The following is a 22,235-nucleotide window of genomic DNA, read 5'->3' as shown; positions in this document are numbered from 1 at the left end:
GACATGGTAAAAGTCTCATAAAACTGCATACCTCAACCATACCTCAGCTTTCTGTTGAAACTGCTCTCTGTAACCCTAATGTGACAGGCAAGCAGTCAAAACCAATGCCATCTTGGCCCCTGTGACTTGTAATAAGTAATTAAGGCCTGTGATTTCCACCCTACACAGACAATGTGTAAACAAATGCTTATCTTGACTTTTGTGAAACACTTAAGTAACAATCAGGATGTTGAAAGTCCCCTGGCCCTCGGAATGTCCGGAGCCCCTCACCCTCATCTCCACCCAGGAGGTGATTTACAGAATCTACTAGCTCTCTGAATGTCTGAAGCCCCTTACCCCCACCCCCACCCCCACCCCTCACCCTTACCCCCGAGGTGGTTTTATGGCTATAAAATGTCTTGACACTCTCCTTTTGGGGCCACGGGTTGGAGGGGTTGGAGAGACGCGAGTCCTCTGTGGCCACAGGCAATAAAGACCCTGCAATTTGGCATACTTTTGTCTTGGTGTTGATTTCCTGTGCTCGGGCCAGTACAACAAAATGAACCAGACCATTTATTTGATTTTTTTCCTCCAGTAATGTTAAGCTGCTCTGTATATGGGCATAGAAAATACACATAATTAGATGCAGTCAAGGTGGATGTTTTGCCAGCTGCCTATAATGAGGAAAGAGTAGAAAGTGGTTGAACCAGAGTGACTGGAAATAATGGATCTTAGAGTCCCATCTGGGAAAGGAGAGAAATGGGGTGGAGGGTGGAGCCGATGGATAGCATCAATTAGTATATTTAATATATACAAGTTAAGGACTGTTGTAAAGAAAGTACTACAGTCTAGAGCAGTGGTTGTCAGTGGTGATGGTTTTGCCCCTGGGCAAATACTTGGAGACATTTTTGGTTTTCATAACTTAGGAGGGATGCTACCAGCATCTTGTGGGTAAATGAGGTGCCCTGGTTGCTGCTGAACAGCCCCAAAACAAAGAATTATCTGGCCTGAAATGTAAGTAGGGCTGAAACTGAAAAATCCTAGTCTAGAGTGAATGTGAAGGGTAAGAAGTTTGAAATCAGGATTTAAGAGGTAGTCCATTTATTACTGGTGATAAAGATCAGTCATACCATGTGGTTTGAGTATTGGCTTGCTTTTCTGCTGTGAGAACAGTGAAGTAGTAAGATGCATTATAGTTTCATGACATCCATATATATTGTTTATCCACACAACAACCTTGAGATTTAGGCAGAATATGAATAATCGCTTCATTTTTTTAGATGATGAAATTTAAGCTCAAGGAGATAGATACTGGTCAAATACATGCAATCAATGCAGAGACATGATTGTTACCCAGATTTTGAACTCTTAGTCTATTCCTCTTTCAATACCATAATCAGGAGTCTCTTCTAATTCAATCCTAGAACCATAGAACTACCTAACTATATTAGAAAAAGAGGTATTTGTCAGTATGCTGTTTGCTTTGTTTTCTTCCTTTTGCTGTATTTCTCAAAAGTATAGTTTTAACTTTAAATGCTTATTTTTTTCCCATGTATGCTTTTAGATTTCTGCTAAACTTGGAACAAATGTTGAGAGTGTTCTTCAGGCAGTTATTGAAAGAATCCCCCCGTGAGTATTTTGTGATTTTTGTACTAGTTGTAGCTATTTAATAATTCAAAAACTGTCTGTATTTAATAGTTCAAAGACTGTCAGTGTGAACTGTTATTTTAGCTAAATAGATGTGGCAAATATCCTTACAGGGAGTGAGAATAAATTTATTTGCTTTTAGTAATACATAGAAGGCAAGTTCAGTAAAGTAAAAGAAAAAGCAAAGATGATTAATAGAGGTCTCTTCTTGACAGTCATTATAAAACATACCTCAGTACATTGGTAGTTATTTTCCTTTGCTTTAAGATGAACAACTATATTCATAAGTAATCTGTTAAAACTAGAGGTTATTAAATCTAATATATTTTATAAAAAGTTCTTTTTATTTAGGCTGTTGTGTATCAAACCTTCTCAAGAACTCAAATTAAGTACAATATCTTAAGTGGCCAATATGAATTTTACTAAGATTTTAATTTAGTATGTATGTATTTACTTTTACTTATATGTACTAGTCCTAAAGTGCATCGCAAAAATCCCTTGAGAGCTTTGGTATTTGACTCCACCTTTGACCACTATAGAGGCGTGGTAGCCAATGTAGCATTATTTGATGGAGTGGTTTCCAAAGGAGATAAAATTGTATCTGCACATACTCAAAAGACATACGAAGTTAATGAAGTAGGAGTTTTGAATCCTAATGAGCAGCCAACTCATAAATTGTAAGTAATCTGCATTAGTAATTAAAATGTATTTGTATGTTTTTCTATTTGTTTTTTTCTCAACTTGGTGTGCTTAGAATGATCCTTATTTAGTAACTTAAAAAAAACTATTATTGCAATGATACAGTAAATGCTTTGTCAAAAGGAAGCTCATGTGGGTTTGTGGACTGTAGTACTGGAAGCCTTAGTTATACCACATTCAGCCTATAATTACACTCTGATTTGATGGGATTTTTGTTTTTTGTGTTTTTTTGGTGCAAATGATTAAACAAAGTCTTTCCTGTTTATTGGGTGCAATGAAGTATAGCAGATAAAATAGGGGTTGGGTAAATTATCACCTTTAACAAGATTAAATGTTTTTATATATATTTGGAATTGTTAAATTGGTTTTGCTGAGACATTTCACCCTTGACATACTATTTGAATATTGGTTTCAATAAAGGTTCTTGAAATTGTTAAGAGGAAAAAAAACAAAAAAGATAAAGGATAATAGAAACATCACTGGTTATAAATTATGATACAGGTTTTTATTCTGGATGACTAGTCATAACTAGGTTTAGGATCCAAGGTAGATTGGATGCTATATTGATATTTGATGAGACAATGAAAGAGTTAGTTCCCTCCACCCATATCCATATTGGGTATCATTTTTGACATTTCTTCATAACTAGATTTTCCACTATAAAGGTAGTATAGAAACATTAATAAATCTTTGTGTGGAATTCATGGTAAAACCTTGATTAAAATTCTTGGGGAGTGGTATTAGCAATGGTAGTATGCATTACAAAAACACATCTGAATTGACTTATAAAAGAACTTTTTATTGAGTGCCTACTCCATATCAGGTACTGATGAGACATGACCTTGGATACATAATTTGAGCTTTGTGAGGTCCTGTTTCCTCACAATAATTCCTCACAATAATTTAATTTCTGTAGAAATTATTGAACCAGATGACTATCATATTACATTTGAGTGTTTAGTGTTGTATGTCTAACAACAACACTATATTGAGTTAGAAAGTCTAATTTTACTGAAATATTTTCACATCGATTTATATTGAACATTATCACATATATAGTGAATAATATCATATCTTCATTTAAGGTTCTTATAGCTCATTCTAAGTGTAAATTAGTTTAACTTTGTACGGAATTGTATGTTTTCTTTGTCATTTTTTTTAACTAAGGTTAACCTGAACTCATGGGATTTGTTCTTTTGCTACAGGAGGAGTATCAAATGGCCAGTTTGTTGAAAGTTTACATTTTTCTTGGATAAAAATTTACCTTTTTTTCCCTTTGTTAAAGAACATTTGCAACATCATTAATAAAAGATATCACAATTAGTATACATTTTGTAATGCTTTTGTACCTACTGGTTTCACTGTATTTACAATATATTTTAGAAACTGCTGTTTAAATTGCAAAGGTTGGCAGAGTCATGAAAAAGACCTTAGGTTAATGAGTGGAGAGGTATAATGGATTGTAGATCTGGTGTGTTCATTTGCTGACAAGCTTCAGAGTTTGAGAATTGATATGTAGCATTTATTTTCAGTTTGACAAGGTTTTGTTTGGAAAGTGTATGATAGTTTCCTGGAAGGTAGAATTAATTGTGAGTTACGTGCTTGAAACATTAAAGCAGTAAATATTTGCATATAATAATTTTATTTAGATATGCAGGACAGGTGGGCTATCTGATTGCTGGGATGAAAGATGTCACTGAAGCACAAATAGGAGATACATTACATTTACATAAGCAACCAGTGGAGCCCTTGCCTGGGTTTAAATCAGCGAAACCAATGGTATTTGCAGGTGAGGAGCTCACAAATTCAAAGGTTGAGGGCCACAATATTTTTAATCTAAAGGTCTTACTCTATGGTTAAAGAAAAATTACTACAAGATATATATACATTCTGATTATTTTAAATAACTACTAATTCCAGCTTATTGTTCACTTGATTCTTTGTGCTGTTTATCAGTTTATAATTTCATATGTATGATGAAATTTTATGTGGGAGATCATTTAGGACTCGTTAAGAAATTAGCTCTTCAGGAAGAAGCTGTGATGTATAGAACACAGTTATACAAATTTATTTCTTATTTTTCTAGGGAGTTCATTGTATTTTAAACATTTTACTAATTAGGATGTTTTTATTATTATCAGTAGACACTGAGTGCCTTCATCTTCAATAGACTTTCTTTAATATTATATTGTACTCATGTAGACATGACAGAGAATGGTGTTGCCTCAGTATGTATAATTTCAGAATCGTTTATTTCCTTTACTTTGGAAAAAGGAAGACCTGATTGAAGATCATCAGGTTATTCTGTGCTGAGTATCTAGCCCTTGGCTTTCACTCTATAGTCCTCTCTCACTGGGAATTAGGAGCTTTGTTTACCTTTACCTTTAGGCAAAGTCAGTCATCTGGATTTTAGAGGACTTCAGAGGTATCAGATGAAAGAGAATCAGTAATGGCTCCCATAGTTTTTGTCAGTAAATAGCAAAAAGCAAAATTTAACTTTGGTTTTAAATAGATAATCTGCCTTAGAGAATTGAGAGCCAGTATAGTTCTTCATTTCTACTTCTATTTTTATCTAATAATAGAGTTTCATTTGGTTTTTAAAATTCACATGGTTTTTAAAATTTTCCGCTTTTTTCAAAACCCTTAAAAACATTGGAGTGCAAATCTAATTGTATATTCTTTAAGACTAATGATTTGTAAGATACATTGAAACCAATTTAACGTAATACTCATAATTTTTAGCAAACCAGTATTTTGGATAGTAAAATACAAGCAAGTAATTTACAAGGTAAATGACTAATTTTGAATTTGGCAGCACTAGAAATGTGGTTTGATTGTTCTATAGATAGCTTATCACATGATAACTAGAAATCATTGTATCTCCAGGAATATATCCTGTAGACCAATCTGAATATAACAATCTGAAGAGTGCCATAGAGAAACTGACTTTAAATGATTCCAGTGTGACAATTCATCGGGATAGTAGCCTTGCTCTGGGTGCTGGCTGGAGGTAAGATTCATTCATATATATATTTTTTTTTATAGGAAAGGCAGGTTTTAAAAATATTTGTATAGGTAAGGGAGATATAAACGGTGCATTGTTCTGGAACATTTACTGAAAATAAGTTTGTATTAGTGTAAAGTGAATGAAAACAATTTTTATCTGCCTGTTTCATTTTGTGGGTTGACTTTTTATTGATAAGTTTTATAGTGATTTAAAATAGATTCCCAGTGTAAGATTTTAATCTTATTTAATAAAATTATGCTAGCATTTAATTATATTGTGAATTGTTTGAATGACTCTTAATTCCATCCCTCCCTTAAAGTAACAGTATGTTCATTAAAAAAAAGAAAATGAAACCTATGGAACATTAAACATTTTGGAGTTTGTCTTTTTCATCCCCCAGGCTAGGATTTCTTGGACTTTTGCACATGGAAGTATTCAACCAGCGACTAGAGCAAGAATATAATGCTTCTGTTATTTTGACAACCCCTACTGTTCCATATAAAGCTGTACTTTCATCATCAAAACTGATAAAGGTACTTGATATTTATTTGCATTAGTCTCTTGGAAAAAATAAATGTGTATATATACAATGCAGGAGAAACTTTTTAGTAAACCAGTAGCTTATTAGGTATTAAACCAAATATTTATTGATTAGTAGTAATAAAAATTGAATTATCCTGTGGCTAACTGATGAAGAAATTTTGAAAACTACCTTAATGTCATATTTTTCTTAACCTGATATAATCTCAGCATTATCAAAACTAGTCTATTGCTAAAGTAAAAGGTAAAATTAGTAGTGAAAATAATGTTCTGATTCTAGCACAAAGATGAAAAATGTAAATTTTGTCATAAGTAATTGATCTCATAAAAAGTGAAGCATTCATTCCTGTGACTGGGAAATTTTAAATTCAAATCAGTGATGAAAACAATATTGTATTCCATGCAAGTGGCAATCTGTTCATTTTAAATAAATATTAATTTGGGCAGTCTAAATATTTTCCAACAAAAATTAACTTGTTAAACTAATTATGTTTTATAACTGTCAGGTTAAAATGTATTCTTTTGTCATACTTTTTCTGAATGGTCCATTAAATATGTTTAGTAAATATCAATAATTGGATATATTATTTACTAATACGTGTTATTAGTATAAAATGATTATAGCTGGAGGGATTTTAAAATATAAAGCAAACTTTTAAGAAACATGATAATCATTATATTAAGATTTCTTTTTAAGTATTGCTGATTTTTCTAATTTTTAGGAATATAGAGAAAAAGAAATTACAATTATCAATCCTGCACAATTCCCTGATAAATCAAAAGTAACAGAATATTTGGAGCCAGTTGTTTTGGGTACTATTATCACACCAGATGAATATACTGGAAAAATAATGATGCTATGCCAGGTATAACTGTAATACAATTTAATACAAAATTAGATTTTACTCCTCTAAAATAGTGATTTCCAACTCAGGTTTTAAAATATTTCTTTCTGCTGAGCATACTGAATAAGAGATTTTCATATATATTTGTATATCTATACATGTATATATAAGTATGTATACTTTTTAAATTATTTTGATTTTAAATAAGAAAAACATTTCTGATAATTTGTGTAATTTACTGATTTGATATTTTAGCCTAAAGAAATTTGATGCTTACTTATCCTGAAGTAGCTAAACGTATAATTTCTTTTCCTTTTTGAGTAGTTTGAAAGATAATTATAGTACTTCAGGTACCATAAATTTGAAGGTATTCCATTTTGCTTTAGTTCTCACCACAGTGTTATAAATGATTTAATCCACAAATGGTATGTAATTATATTTCTTAAAAATACCTATGTGAAATATTCGTAGATATTGGAAAGTGTCAAATGGTGACTTGTGTTTTAATTATGTTAAAAACTAGATTGTAATCTTGATCTTTCACTTTTAATTTCTCTGGACTTAATAATTTGTAAAATAAGAAATTAGGACTTTTAATTTTTATTTATTGTTAAATGAAATAGTGTTTATTTTAAAAGATAAAATTGTTAAAGATTAAAAGCTTTGGTAGAAATCATAATGTAATTGAAATACAAAATGTTTCTCCTTTGATTATGAATACTGCTCACAAGTTTTTACTAGACCATTAGATAAATACATTATTCCTCAATATTTGAGTAGGTTACCATTAAACTCATTTTTTTCCTTCCTTTTTTAGGCTCGAAGAGCAGTTCAGAAGAATATGATGTTTATTGATCAAAATAGAGTTATGCTTAAGTATCTCTTTCCTTTGAATGAAATTGTGGTAGATTTTTATGACTCTTTGAAATCCCTATCTTCTGGATATGCCAGGTAAAATATTGATGAGAACCTAAGATGCCTGACCAACCTTTTTGAAATATTGATGAGCAAGAGTATACTAATTCTTCATTTATTTAGTAATTTCTGCTCTCTTGAAAATAGATGAGAGTCATACACTAAGGTTAGAATGACTTGGAGCAACCTCATAGGTGTTACAGAGTACTTGTAATTTGCTTATAGGAGAAAAGTGTCCGTTCATTTATTATCTGACTTTTATTTCTCTTTTTTTAAAAAAGGTCCCTTTTTCATGAAAAAAGTTGTATTTCTTGTGTATTAAGAATTAGACCTAATTTCAAAAATTACTATAACCTCAAAAGCACTTTTAAAATATATTTGTATGTTATGTAATCTCAAGAACATCTATTTATATTTGAAAAGTAGAAGTGCATATTCAGTATGTAAAAAATGCTAACTGTGCTCCTGCATTTGTGAACACTTTAATAACTTAGTCTTTCCAGGAACAGGTTGTCTACATCATGAAAACTATTGAGTATCTCAGAGGAGTACATGAAGAAAAGTCAGATAAATGTGAAAGGAGAGTTACTATTAAATAACAAATAAGGAACTCAGGGCATAGCATTCTGAGAGGCTGTTTGTTGTTGTTGCTGGAGCATTTAACTCTAGATAACCTCACTATGCCCTAAAATCTTATGTTACAGGACAGTATATAGTGGAATATAGATATAAAACATGCTAAAGCAGAAGGGGAAAAATGAGCATTGACATCTATATACTTCCCATACAGTGCATGAATATTAATATTAACATGCAGAGACAAATTCCATTGATTAAAGAACATGTTGCAGTGACTTGGAAGTTTAATTTTATTTATCATCTTGTCAGTGAAGAGAGTTAGCATATATGATAACTCTTCTTACCAAGGAATCTTCATGTCCCTTTGTGTTGAGAATTTTTTTTCTACTTTGTCACCCAGTTTTTTTCTCGTATGTGTCTTTCAGACAAGACGTTGAGCAAGTAAGTGGCAATGGAATTTAAAGTAACATAAATTGAGAGGGCATATTAAAATTACCAGAGTTGAAAGGAAGATTAGTAGGTTTAATATTTATAAATATTTTTAACAGAAGTCTGTCAATTTTAGTTTGCATTTGGGTACTACTTTCTCAATTATAAGTGATCTTAAAAAGTCTTAGTTTGGAAACTTAAATACATTTTGAATTTAATGAAAGAACATGATTTATTTTTGAACTACATAAAAATAAAATATTCTGGCTTCCAGCATTAAGGTAATTGTTATGTTGAAGATGGATGTTTTACATATGCAGTCAATTCCACACTTAACAGAAATTCATAGACTATGGGCTATGGATTAAGATCAGGAAATAATTTCTTTCATACCATGAGGCAAGAATCAACTGCAACAGGGTCAGAGCAGGAATTCCTGTGTTAATACAAGGGCTGTAGCGATGCCTAATCAGACAGGCATTTGCCCTCAACCCATAGCCTCAGTAGCTTTTTGGAATTAAAAATGCGTTTCCTGCATTCTAAGAAGAACAATAGAATACTACCTATGTTTGGAGTAGAGGTTAGGTATCCATTGGGCTGCTTGGAAACAGAAACACAATTTTTATAATGATTTCTTTTGAAGAAATGAGTTAAGAAACTTTTAATATTCGGACCACAACATAGTTGGAGCTATAACAGCCTCAAAGTTAGGGACCACGTCTGTTTTATTCTCTCCCTGTTATATTTGCTTTGTATTCTGTATGGTGCTTAACATGGTGTCTTTCATACAGCAAATGTTTAATAAGTGATGCTTCCTGAAGAAAGGATTTTAACAGTACTTCTAACAGTAATCTGGTAATAGAGTATATTGTCACTTTATGACCATCCTGCTGAAAATCTTTAGAAACCAAACATAATTTTGCAAGTCCAGGCACCAATTGTTTTAAAATTAAGACAACAGGAGTATACATGTTCTTGTCTGTGATTGGGACAACTTGTAAGCCTAGTTGTTAGACTTCAGTTTTATAAGTTAAACATTTAGGTGTTGTTTTGACATTGCAAGCTTTGACCACTTTGTTAAAACAGCTGAAACTAAGTGCTCGTATTTATGCTAAAGTAGGCTCTATTTTAATGCCTATTTTGTACTAGGCATGCCTCTAAGTGGTTTACATGTATTAACTCATTTAATCCTCACAAAAGCCCTGTGAAGGGAGGTTCAAGCTGAAGGGCCAAATAGGAAATCCAAAAGTCTCATTTATTAATGGCATTTTATGAGAGCCATAGTATTTATTAAAACATGGAGTTGTCATTGGGAATAGAAAGCTAAATAGAAACTCAACTCATGAATCTGAAAATGATCCATTAATATATACTATTGTCTGAAGCCTGCCAGCTGCTGGGAACATTGGGAAGGCATGGTATTTGTCTTCAATAAACCATTTTCTTTGTCAGGTTCACCAATTTCTTTTCCTTCCCCTTGTAAACATATTCCCCTTGCTTTGGCTGGTGATTTAATAAACATAAAAAGACGCTAACATTTAGATCCATTCACAAGAAACTGTATATATAATATTTTGATGGAAAGTTAGATCTCTTTGGGGAGTGTAATGGGGCAGAAAATAGACATTTTGTAAAGAGTAAAAAGCTAATCTCTTGGGAACTGTAATATTTATCACTTGGACTTTTTTCCTTTTAGTTTTGATTATGAAGATGCAGGCTACCAGACTGCAGAACTTGTGAAAATGGATATTCTACTGAATGGAAACACCGTAGAGGAGCTAGTAACTGTTGTACACAAGTAAGCTTAATAGAAACTAATGATGCAATGCAAAAATACTCACTTTTGATATGTTTTTATTTTTTGCTTATTTTTATTTGAGCAGCTGCATTTAAAAAACTATTAAATGTAATTAAAATAGATTTCACACTACTAGCTTTACTTTCTCTTCTTTTCCACACTTTTCTCTAGACTACTAAAAATAGAAAAGAAACAGTTATAATAGTCTAAAAGAATAGTGTTTTAGAAATGTTTCCCCTTACTATGTAAAAAAAAAATGTTTAAAAAATTTTGTGATGATGGATTTAGAATTGGGAACAAAAAGTTTTTTTATAATTGAAAAAAATTATAAAAAGGAAAAACCTGTGTTCAAGAAACAGCAAATTGGTTAAAATAAATTATGCAACACACTTATTGTTATTTTAAACCATTAAAACTTGTGGTTTAATATTTATTGACATAAAAATGTCTATTAAATAAGAGGGTTAGAATATATCATAAACACTGATCATACTAAAAAAAGTTAAAAAAAAATGACTAGAAAGGCAATATGTTTAAAATAAACATTCCAAAATGTTTTAAGTTTTCGGTAGGTAAGGAAAGAGAATCAAGAACTGTTTCTATACTCTAATATTTGTATTCCTAAATTTTCTGTAATCATATATTACCTTTTTAATTCAGAGAAGTTGTTTGTGATTCAGAGTTAAGAGATGTTTATGATAATTCCATTTGAACGTCTTTAGATCACCTATACATTGATTATGCAACTAACTAGAAAGATACTTGAAATATTCTTATTTATGATATATAAACAGTTGTATTTTTCTGTCTCAGAGACAAAGCACACTCGATTGGCAAAGCCATGTGCGAACGGCTCAAGGATTGTCTTCCTAGGCAACTGTTTGAGATAGCAATTCAAGCTTCTATTGGAAGTAAAATCATTGCAAGAGAAACGTGAGTTGAAATTCATTTTTGTTCTTGAGTCAATTTCAGAAATGATATACCTAAAAAGTTAAAGAATATGGAACACTGTAATTTAACATTGGCCTAAACTGTATTCTTAATTGAAGAAACAGTATGATAGTGTTCTCCATTTTTCTGATTTAAGTAATGACTGTTACTTTGAATTACTTATATAGCACCATTGGATGATATGATTTGCAGTTAGTATAATGTATATGGGTTTGAGGAATTGTTTTAATCTCTACTCATATTAATGAATGACTATATTGAATTTCCTAGGTAAGTAATTTCTTTATGGTTTTATCCTTTTGGGCAGGTTATAAATTAATAGAAACTGAAACGAAAAGGTTTTGTCTCTGAAATGACAAAATTACAATTTTTTTTTTAACCTGAAGCATTTAATATCACCTCCCCACTTCCCCAAGAGCTAAGGAGGTTATAAATCAAAGAATGCTAATACTGTGTTAGGATTTGCTCTCTAGATTAGGGACCTCACATGAATTATAGTAGATATGGAAGATAGGCTTTCTGTAGGACACTAGTCTTTCATGAAATGTAATACATAAGTCTAACACTGGCTGGGTGTGATGGCTCACATTCTGTAATTCCATCTACTTGGGAGATTGGGGCAGGAGGATTGCTTTGAAACTATCCTGGGAAACAGTGGGACCCTGTTTCTTAATTAAAAAAAACAAAAAACACAAAAAAATAACAATGAAGAACACTGAATAAGCTACTCTGCTTGTAACAGTAAGTGCAGAACATGTCTTGTAGCACTTCCCATTTCCTTTCCTTAATGATGCTAAGACTTCTCGGAAATAGGAAGTACCTCCTCAGTTAGGAAAAGTTGTCAATTGATATTAAATTCTACGTTAACCCAAACCTAATAGGGAAATACAACCGTCATTTTAATATAGACTTGAGGTTAATTTTAGGCCCATTGTTTACAATACATTTTATTTCCTAACACTGTTTTGCTTCAGTTAGTTACTCTGTTTCATAAATACCAAGACCAGGCAGAATGGAGATGATAACCAGGGAACATCCTGGAAAGTACAATTTAAGAGTTAGCAAGTGCTCATTCTATCATAAATGTGTTGAGATAGAGAATACCTTAAAAAAATAGATTTATCTGTCTTAAGGAATATGTAAAGATGGAGCTGTTTTCAAAATTAGAGTGATCTAGAAATTTCTCAGATGTTACAGATTAGTTTATAACTGCTGGTGTGGATATATTTATCTTCCTAGCCACTCCATCCACATTCAGTATGAGGCAGTAATAAGATAATAAACATTTTTTGTTTTTCTGTAGTAGTGGGAACAGTATTTTAAGATTGAGTAAAAAATAACCTTATATAATTCTTGTAATCAAGGTCACATCATGCTTGAATTTGGCCTAATCAAACCTGACTACCATAAGCCTTGACCTATTTTTCTTAATGTGTGTTGATAAACATGTTGAATTTATTTGTTCTTTTATGCCAAGTACATGAAAATACATACAAGAGCATTTGAGGTATCTATATGCTTATGGCAATTTTACATAGGTAATAATACTATCATTAAAATTTAATAGTAAAGGGGAGATTGTTTTTGGTAAGAAAGTGCTTTTAAACAGTATAATGGAATTATGTACTTAAACAAAATTTTCTCTTTTACAGTGTGAAAGCCTATAGGAAAAATGTTTTGGCAAAATGTGTATGTATCTCGCTATATTTATTTTACTTTATAACTTTTATGGCTTTTAAATCAAAGAGGGCATAAACTTAATGATTTCCATTGTTGGTTTGTATACATCCTTTATCTCCAAGTTTTCTTTTTGAATAGGTAAATTTCAGCTTGACCATGGCAACTTGTTCATTTTGACCATATCCTTAAATATTTTTCATCTTATTTATAAAATAAAAATTTGTAAAAATTTTTTTATTTTATGAAAATTGTTCTTATATGTAATACTAAGGAAGATTTTTATAACAGTTATTTCGGTGATCAGGGTTATGTTTTCTTGATCTAACATATAATGAAAGATTTTGAAAACAGTGCACTTTATCTTACGGTTGAAATCTACCTCTGACACTGCTTTGCCAGTTTGCTATCATTCAGCTGTTAAAAAATTATTCTTGCCTGGGCTTGGTGGCTCACACCTGTAATCCCAGCACTTTGGGAGGCCAAGATGGGCAGATCACTTTAGGCCCGGAGTTCGAGACCAGCCTGGCCAAAAAGGCGAAACCTCATCTCTACTAAAAATACAAAAATTAGCCAGGCATGGTGGTGCATGCTTGTGATCTCAGTTACTCGGGAGGCTGCAGCATGAGAGGTTGCAGTGAGCAGAGATCACGCCATTGTACTCCAGTTTGGGCGACAGAGAGAAACTCTGTCTCAAAAAAAGGAAAGAAAAGAAAAAGTATTCTTAAATATTGTTTAGAATTGAATTATCAGTTCTTTCTCTAAATGCTCAATATAGGTTTTGGCACATTTATTCCTATGTGATTAAGAGTTTTCTATATTAGACTGTGGGTTTATAGTCAAAATTCCAAGCCTAGAATCAGTAATGAGATTGATAATTCTTGACATGCATATTGTAATACTACTAGGTTTCCTTGGGGATCTTCACTTCCATCCAGAATAAAGCCTTTATCATTCTTGAGAAGACAGTAAAATCAGGATCTGCTAGGAAGATTATAGAGATGTCTGCCTTACGAATAATTTGGTGTGGTTAAGATTGTACTGATGTCTCTATGTAATCATACATTTTCTAGAATGACTTAGACTTCCAATTTTTTAAAATATCTTTCAGTATGGTGGTGATATTACCCGAAAAATGAAACTTTTGAAGAAACAAGCAGAAGGGAAAAAAAAGCTGAGGAAAATTGGCAACATTGAAGTTCCAAAAGATACTTTTATAAAAGTTCTGAAAACACAATCTTCTAAATAATTGGTGGGGAAACAAAGAATTTTAATAAATTAAAAACTATCTTTTTCTCATTGCAATTTGTAATATGCTGACAACAGAATGAAAATTATACAATTTGCTTGTTACATTCAGGGTTTTCAGGTTTAAATAACCTACTAGCCTTTTGTTGAAAGGGATTAATGAGTGGGTAGGTAAGAGCTTAGATTTTGAAGCAGTGTTGTCTGTTCTCTAATACCTGTTCCAACCATTCACTAGTAAGGTGACCTTGGCCAAATTAACATGTTTCCTCTTTGGTAAAATTGAGATTATACTACTACCTACATAGGTTGTTGTTGTTGTGAAGATTAAATGAGGTAATACATTAAATACTCAGAAGTGCATGACATAGTAAGCACTCAATCATAACTAAAGTGCTTAATGTCATCAAAAGGTTCTCAGAAGCTGACTTTAAGCAAAATGACATGTAGAAGACAGTCCTTGAATAATGTCATTTCCTTCTAAGTGGTTTATAACATTGATGAGAAAAAAAGCCTTGGTTTCTTAATGTATCATTTCATTTAAAGTCACAATTTCCATGAATCTCAGTAAGTGAGGACTTGCTATATTTTGTTTTCATGGAGTTTTCCCTTACTGACACTAAAAGGCCCCATACTTAAGATTCCATCTACTTTAAGTTAAAGGATTTTAAAAATCACCTTAAATGTCACATTTGTTAGCAGGATTAATTTATCTGATATATGAATCATTTATTAAACAGTAAACTTAAATAACATACTATCTAAACATACGCTCCAGTTCGTGATAAAATGTTTATAGATTTTATCAGGTTGTTAGTTTGAAACTAATGGTTTACATACATCTAAGTTAAGGACGGGAGCTTTCTTTCAGACATTCAGAACACATTTGTGTAAAATGACCAGATGTTTGGTATTACCAGGAGCTCTTAATGAGTTTAATAATTGTCTGAATTTCATAATTAAAGAGACTTAACTTTAAAGTAACTTGAGATTTCATAGCCAGTAAATATCTCTTCAAAGCTCTCAGCTCCCATGTTTATTCAGCCAATGAACAAACCAGACTGCAGACTATATTACAGCAAGATAACATTATTTAGCCATTGATCTTTATCTTTTACCTTGAATGAATTGAATGAAGAAAACGTATTTTAGGGATAAATACTATCAAGGTGGAATTTTATACTAAGGTTATGTGAAAGAAAAATAAATCTTAAAAATCACTAAGCCAAAGGGAAGTCAAGGTGGGAACTCACTGAGGCAAACCTGCCTCCCATTTTATTCCTAAATAAGACAGCCCACAAAGATAAAATTTGCCCACAAGGAAATTCCTTGTGGACAGGGGACAGACAGAACTCAAAGTCATCCTTCTGTTCATGTGAAACAGATGCATGAATGATTGCTTCCTCGGCCCCATGTTTCAGTAAACCAGATTAAAATATAACTGACTATATCTCTACCTTCCTCTCACATGTAAATTGTATATTCAGAGAAAGGCTAATCAGAAAGTCAAAAGAATGCAACCCTTTGCTCTTACCTGCCTATGGTTAAAGCTCCCTCCCTTCTTCGAGCTGTCCCACCTTTTAGGACTAGTGTACACCTTACACACACTGATTGATGTCTCATGTCTCACTAAAATGTATAAAACCAAGCTGTGCCCCAACCAACTTGGGCACATGTGGTGAGGACCTCCTGAGGTTGTGTCATAGGCACACCCTTAACCCTGGGAAAATAAACTTTCTAAACTGACCTGAGACCTATCTCAGATATTTTGAGCTCACAGTATTAAAGTGCAGATTTACTTAAAATTACGTGTAGAAGTAGCCTGTGACATAGTCCTAGATACATAAATTATCATCTAATGTATCTTCCCTCCCCCTTCCAGCTTCTCATAAAACACAGATGAAAACTGAAAAACCATGACAGTAGTATTTTGAAAATGACATTATTTGAGACTAAAAAATAATTTGTAAAACCAAGTGTTCTGTTCTATCACTGCCAAGGGAAAGTTACAAATTAGAACATAATATGTACTATGTGCTTGCTATTTAAAAATTTATCAATATTAGCCTTTTTAATTCAGATTAATTTTGTTTTCTTAACCTATGACTCTTTAGGAAACCGTTTCAGTTATAATAGCACAAAAAAAAGCATGTTCCATAAGCTTAATTTCTTTCCCCTTCCCACTTTCCCACTCAGATGACTTAGTGATTTGGAGTTGTGTGCTTTCTAAGTGTATTCCTCAGATGACCTAATATTACTAAGATTTTAGCAAATATTAAAATATGTTTAAACACTTACCAATATTAAAATAAGCACTGTTTATTGAATTTAATATGTGACAACCACCGTGCTGAGTTCTGTATGCTTCCCTCATTCAGTGTATGTACAGGTTTGGGGGAAGAAACAGAGACTTCTTTATTTCCCAAAGTCACAGTTCTTGACAGAGCTGGGATTCAATGGTTTCTTTCTTCAAAAAGTTAAGTTCTTTGCCTGACAGCAGCTTAGCTCGTGAGTTAGGGAATGAAAGTGGCCAGTTTTCCACTCCTCAGCTTGTGGAGGAGCTTGAGTACAAGAACATCAACTAAGCCCCTAACATCAAGGGCAGGAAAATGGAAAGGAGAATTTTTAGACTTTTAAAGCACAGAAATAACTGGTGAATCATGTACCACAGCAGGTACCTGTAACTTTTTCACTGTGATGTTGTATGACTTTCTAAGGTTGGTAGTCAGCATAGTTTGTAGTAAACAATTTTTATTATGGGAAGTATAAGTGGAATGCTACTGATTCACTATTTAAAAAACATTTATAAGGCTATTAAAACATCATCTGGAATTAAAGTAAAGCAGCATAATTTATCCCACCCCAACTTTTAACCATAAAACCCTATTACCAATTTTATTTTATTTTTTATTTGCTATTTTAATATTTTAAGAAACTAAATACATTTTAATCACACAGACAAGCAGATAAGTAAGGCTTCTTCTACCAGGTGGATTTATGAAATGCAAAATAAGCAAAAGAAAAACATTTTGCTCCCCACAGACACAGAGATGTCTTTTAACCCAAATCTCCTAATGCATGATGGCAGCAAACCCAAAATAAACGTAGGGTCCTATGTACTGTTCCTGTAACTGTTGGGAACTGAATGTATATGTTCTTCAGTTTCACTTCTGGAAATAAAATTTAGATAACTTTTTACACAGTTTATTTGAGTTAAAGATAGAAAACAATATGCTTTTATGTAAATTGCTATGGCAATCTAAAGTTTACAGTAATTCCTTTTATACATACTTCATATCCTTTTAGACATAAGGGATAAAGCTAATCATATACTAAGTTTAACAATAATCAGAAAATATTCTTCAAAAGAATTTCCTGAAGTGGGTTGGTAGTTATAAAGCTCATAATTGCCAAGATACTTATATTAGGGATATGAACCCAAGTCAATAAATAAAAATAAGATATTTGTAAAAAAGTGCTGTAGAAGAAGGTGCACAAAAAAACATGCACTTACACATACTTTCCAAAAGGATGTAAACTGTACTTTTAGGCACTGACATCTCTTCAAATTTCCTTTACCAACGATACATAGCACAATTTTTGATGTCTAGATGGTGCTGTAGGAAGATGACTAAGGCAACCACGTGCAGAAAAGCATGTGTGTAATGCACAGAAAACATAAAGATCACATTCCAAAAGTGAAGATCTGAAATGAGTTTGCCATCTGAAAGGTCTGGAGTGTGTTCCTGTCATTAAAAAATGAAAATATATGCCACCACTGGAGTCATATCACAAAATGGTACCTGATGTGTACACTCTACCTTTAAGATGACTTTTTAAACAGGCAAGACATTTCTATGCTGTTTTATAGGTGGCTATGTGACTTCAGTACTTTATAATAAATAGCCAGTCAATCTTGAGAGCCAGCTACTTCTCTTAAATTCTAGTACAAGATATAAATATTCAAAATATGGAATGTTTAACGTAGATATTCGATTGAAAAAATGACAGTCTTCAAAATTTCCCAAGTTTTGCTATATTGCATAGCTGAAAATTCATCTACTACTTAGAAAAAAGTGCTCTGTTCATTCAAGCAGAATTTTGCTCCAATCTCCTTCAATTTCCTTCTTTCATACTGTATAGTGGATCCACAAGTTTATTGTGCACATGCATTAGACCTTAAAGAAAAAAAGCACAGTTCCAGTTGTTTTTGTTAATTTTGAACTATCTCATTTAATTTAGACAACAAAATATTTTTTATAAGATACAGTAAATCTGTTTGGTTCTCATCTTGATATAAAATAGTCAAGTTTATTGAAAAAGTACAAATAGAAGTGTTTCAGAATGTCTAGTTTTATCTACCTAGCAAATACCAATTTATAATTATGTAACAGTGCAGATCTAGAATGTGTACAGGTACTTCGGGAGTAACCAGAACAGCAGTTCTTGTCTTCAAAGAGAATCAGTATGACAAATTTGAATACTTAGATAATATATTTTAATTACATCTAAAAGTTTATGTTGATCTTGATCCTCTGGCAGTTCCTCTACTAGATTCTAGTGTGGGGCTCAGAACTGCTGTCTTATTCTTAATACATTACCCTATCCATTCATCTGGCAAATTATTTTCAACTAGTTTGGCATGTGTATTTACGACAAAGGTTAATTACAAATTCTACATTGAGGGAAGGTTACTAAAACATTACAGAAAACAACCTGTACTAAATCATTTACTTCAGAATAGAAATTTAGATTTTAGATCAGGTAGATTGTAACTTTCATTTTATAATTGGTACATATGCTTGCCTATGAAAGCTTCTTGGGAAATAACTGATCTTCCAGTTGCTTCTGTCTTCATGCGTCAGTACTATATTTCTTTGGGGAGGGCAAAAAGTTCTAAAAAGACTGTCTTTAACCCAATTAATAAACTAGAGATTTTATATTTTGGAGGGTAAATAAATGAATTAAATTTTTCAGGTTATTAAGAACATGGGAGGCTGGGGAAAGGTATTTACAACTCGGTTTTTGCAGGAAATGGGATTAATGGATTGGAGGGATAGGGTGCTTGTTAGTACATAGATGTTCCTTGTCAGAAAGGCTGCAGAAGGCACTCTAAAATCCCAGCTTTGAGAAAGACCCACTTTTAAGGGACAAGCAACAAACACTGGCAAGTGTTTGTGTAGTAGTAGAAATTCTAACCATAAGAACAGGAGTCTTCAAAGGAAGGAAGGGGGAAGCATTCCATTCACTAGTGCTGCAACTGAAAGAGAATGCTTACTTCTCAACAGCCTACTTGAAGGTCATATTAGCACCTGAAACTTAACAACCAGTAGGAGAGGGAAAAACAAAGATAAGGGTAGTATCAGCTGTATGATTTAGAGGAGGTAGCATTTTCCAGAGTATGACTTTGTGGAGGATTACTTTTCTACTTAAATAGTATTCATCTGTCATTTGCTAACAACTATGATTATGGAAAGAATACACAGAACTTTAAAATACATGAAACTTAACATATAAGGAAAAACATAAAAATTCAACTCTGTTATAAAGTTTGTTTTTCTATATATTGGATGTATCTTTTATACATCAAACAGGACTGCTTCCAAACTAGAAGTAAGTATTTTGAAAACTCTCTTAATGGCTTTTTAGATATTAAGTCAGATATTTACTGTGACCTCAGGTAAAAACCGACAACTTTCTACATATAAATTTTATATAAATAATTGCTAGTTAAGTCAATCAGAAATAATTATTCTGATAAAAATGCACCAGACTTCCTGACACCTTACCAAAAGAAAGTTTAAATGTCACAGATTCTAACCAATATTTAATCAAAGTAACTTTTATGGTTTTGACTCAAAATGAACTCATTCTACCTTTGTCAAACTACTAGGGTGGAGCCTACATACAAAGAGAAACAAATTCATGATGACAATGTCATGAAAACATACTAAAATCAAAGACATAAAGCTGTTCTATTTAAAAAGCAAAAGTGAAAAGCAAGAATGAATAAAATAAATCCCCAGGTACTAAATTTGTTTTCTTGTGATTTGTATCTTTCAAAAGGCACATAGTGAAATACACTTGCATTTACTGGCAATTTTTGTTGTTTTGGATCTAGTTAACTTTGATCTTATCTAGGCACTAAATGGAACCCTTTAAGATTCTGGGTGGCACTTTTTAGTGATGACAGAAAAAAGGGTAGTGATGTGAATGGAATTTGAAGAGTCATGGATGACAATTATAGGAATTTACATCCTCCAGTATTTTGATATACTAGTAACTAAATGGAGGGATGAAAAATACACAAACTTCATTTGAAATGTGTACATTTACGAATATTTAATTGCTCTACTCTTTACTAAAATACTATAAAATGAGGCCCATATGTAGCCCAGAATATCTAAATTCTGTCTTTATATTGAAGGAGGTATCCTAACAGAGGCTGGTATCCTGAAGCCTCTTGAGAAATACAGCTCAAGTGGAAAATACTATTTCCTCTTTAGGCAATGCAGCTATCCTCTCATGAATGGTCGATTTCAAAATTTTTCAGAAAGGCTTACAATTTAGATAGATGAACTGAAAGAACTAAATACATATAAACAACTACCACCCTTCTAATTTAAATTTTCTAACATATGTCTATATACCTTTTTTGGAAGCAATATGATTTGGGAAAAAAAAGCAGATGGAAATATGGTTTTGATGTAGATGGTATCTTACCTAGACTTTATTGTGGAAGGTAGTATAACAGAATAGACTAAAGCCTATACTCCAGAGATCAGCCTGATTTTGATTTCTGTTACCCGGCTCTGCCCAAATATGAGCTGTATGGGTGAGTTGCTCAACGTCTCTGTCTGTTAAGCATATTAATTCATTTAAAACTGGGAGTATCCATTTCATAACATTTTTGTAAGAATTAAGTAAATCAATAAGTAAAATGCATTTAGAATAGTGCATGGTCATAGACATATGGGCTGTTATTAAGTATTTTATTAAATATTCACCAAAATGTAAAAGTCTGATAACCAAATTGTGACGAAATCAGATAGTACAGGGATTTATCTGGGACTTACAATGACTAGAAAATGGCATCTTCAATGAATTTTCTTAAAACTGGAATTAAAATTTGTGGATAGTGAGGATTCTGGGATAAAATCTGAAGGATTACATGGAAAAATAGTTAAAACTCCAACAAAAGCTCGTTTTATTCACAAGTCTTCACTTTGTTTTTATGTATCAAATCAGAAAGAAGCTAACAATTTTTCAGTTTAATCTGATATATTTGTGGCTTTGTAAACTAGTAATTTAAATGATAAAAATATAGATGGAAATAATCTTTAAACAATAAGGAAATGTTTAAATAAATTATGACGTGTACTTGACTGTCCATTAAAATGCTTTGAGATATTTAAAAAAACAGGAAAATATGTGTGAAACATAAGCACAAATATAAAACTATATACAAAGCATGATCAGCATTTTGTTTTAAAAATAGACTATTTTCAGTGCTTGCCAAATGTCAGTTATTTGTATAACACCTTTAAGATATTTGCCATATTGACACATTTACATGAAATAAAAGTTACTGGTTTTCTTTGCATTGACTTAAAAATTTAAGATAATATACTATATGTCTGAATGAGATGCTGTAGACTGTAAGACACCATTATTTTATGCACCACTGAGAAAAAAATGCTACCAGGTAAGCTATGATCTGAAACCAATTTTAAGACACAGTCCAAGATCAGCAAGATCAATATCAATGTGTCTTAGAGCCACATTGGTAGCTTTTTTGGACCTTGTATTAAGGAATAATACCAAAAAATATAGCTTTGATTTATTCATATATTTTTTCAAATATGCATTAAATACCTAGTTACTAAAGTAATAAAGATGAAAAAGGTACAATCATGTAGCAAAT

The 22,235-nt window shown here is 32.1% G+C and overlaps 2 protein-coding genes across 8 annotated transcripts in view; one reads left to right on the top strand and one right to left on the bottom strand.

Moving 5' to 3' along the window:
* GUF1 (GTP binding elongation factor GUF1) overlaps window positions 1-20,345 on the top strand; it is a 27,554-nt gene extending 7,209 nt beyond the window's left edge. For 2 of the 6 annotated variants that reach the window (XM_037729047.1, XM_017502018.2), the window contains exons 7-17: window positions 1,544-1,608; window positions 2,100-2,303; window positions 3,975-4,114; window positions 5,212-5,335; window positions 5,733-5,865; window positions 6,595-6,738; window positions 7,535-7,668; window positions 10,337-10,438; window positions 11,252-11,371; window positions 13,042-13,078; window positions 14,178-16,283. In XM_037729047.1, the coding sequence (XP_037584975.1) occupies window positions 4,009-4,114; window positions 5,212-5,335; window positions 5,733-5,865; window positions 6,595-6,738; window positions 7,535-7,668; window positions 10,337-10,438; window positions 11,252-11,371; window positions 13,042-13,078; window positions 14,178-14,315 (1,038 nt within the window). In that variant the 5' untranslated portion in view covers window positions 1,544-1,608; window positions 2,100-2,303; window positions 3,975-4,008 and the 3' untranslated portion in view covers window positions 14,316-16,283. Of the gene's footprint in view, window positions 1-1,543; window positions 1,609-2,099; window positions 2,304-3,974; window positions 4,115-5,211; window positions 5,336-5,732; window positions 5,866-6,594; window positions 6,739-7,534; window positions 7,669-10,336; window positions 10,439-11,251; window positions 11,372-13,041; window positions 13,079-13,437; window positions 13,576-13,974; window positions 14,151-14,177 lie in introns of those variants that run through there. The other 4 variants (XM_017502016.2, XM_017502017.2, XM_037729045.1 and 1 more) reach the window with 4 other exon arrangements.
* The window catches only part of GNPDA2 (glucosamine-6-phosphate deaminase 2), a 23,807-nt gene continuing 18,574 nt past the window's right edge, over window positions 17,003-22,235 (bottom strand). Inside the window, exon 6 of one of the 2 annotated variants that reach the window (XM_037729048.1) lies at window positions 17,003-18,489. In XM_037729048.1, the coding sequence (XP_037584976.1) occupies window positions 18,428-18,489 (62 nt within the window). In that variant the 3' untranslated portion in view covers window positions 17,003-18,427. The remainder of the gene's footprint in view (window positions 18,490-22,235) is intronic. The other variant, XM_017502019.2, reaches the window with a different exon arrangement.

This window comes from Cebus imitator, unplaced genomic scaffold (genome assembly GCF_001604975.1).
Source record: "Cebus imitator isolate Cc_AM_T3 unplaced genomic scaffold, Cebus_imitator-1.0 Scaffold288, whole genome shotgun sequence".
NCBI lineage: Eukaryota > Metazoa > Chordata > Mammalia > Primates > Cebidae > Cebus > Cebus imitator.
This window is presented reverse-complemented; position numbering and strand designations above follow the sequence as displayed.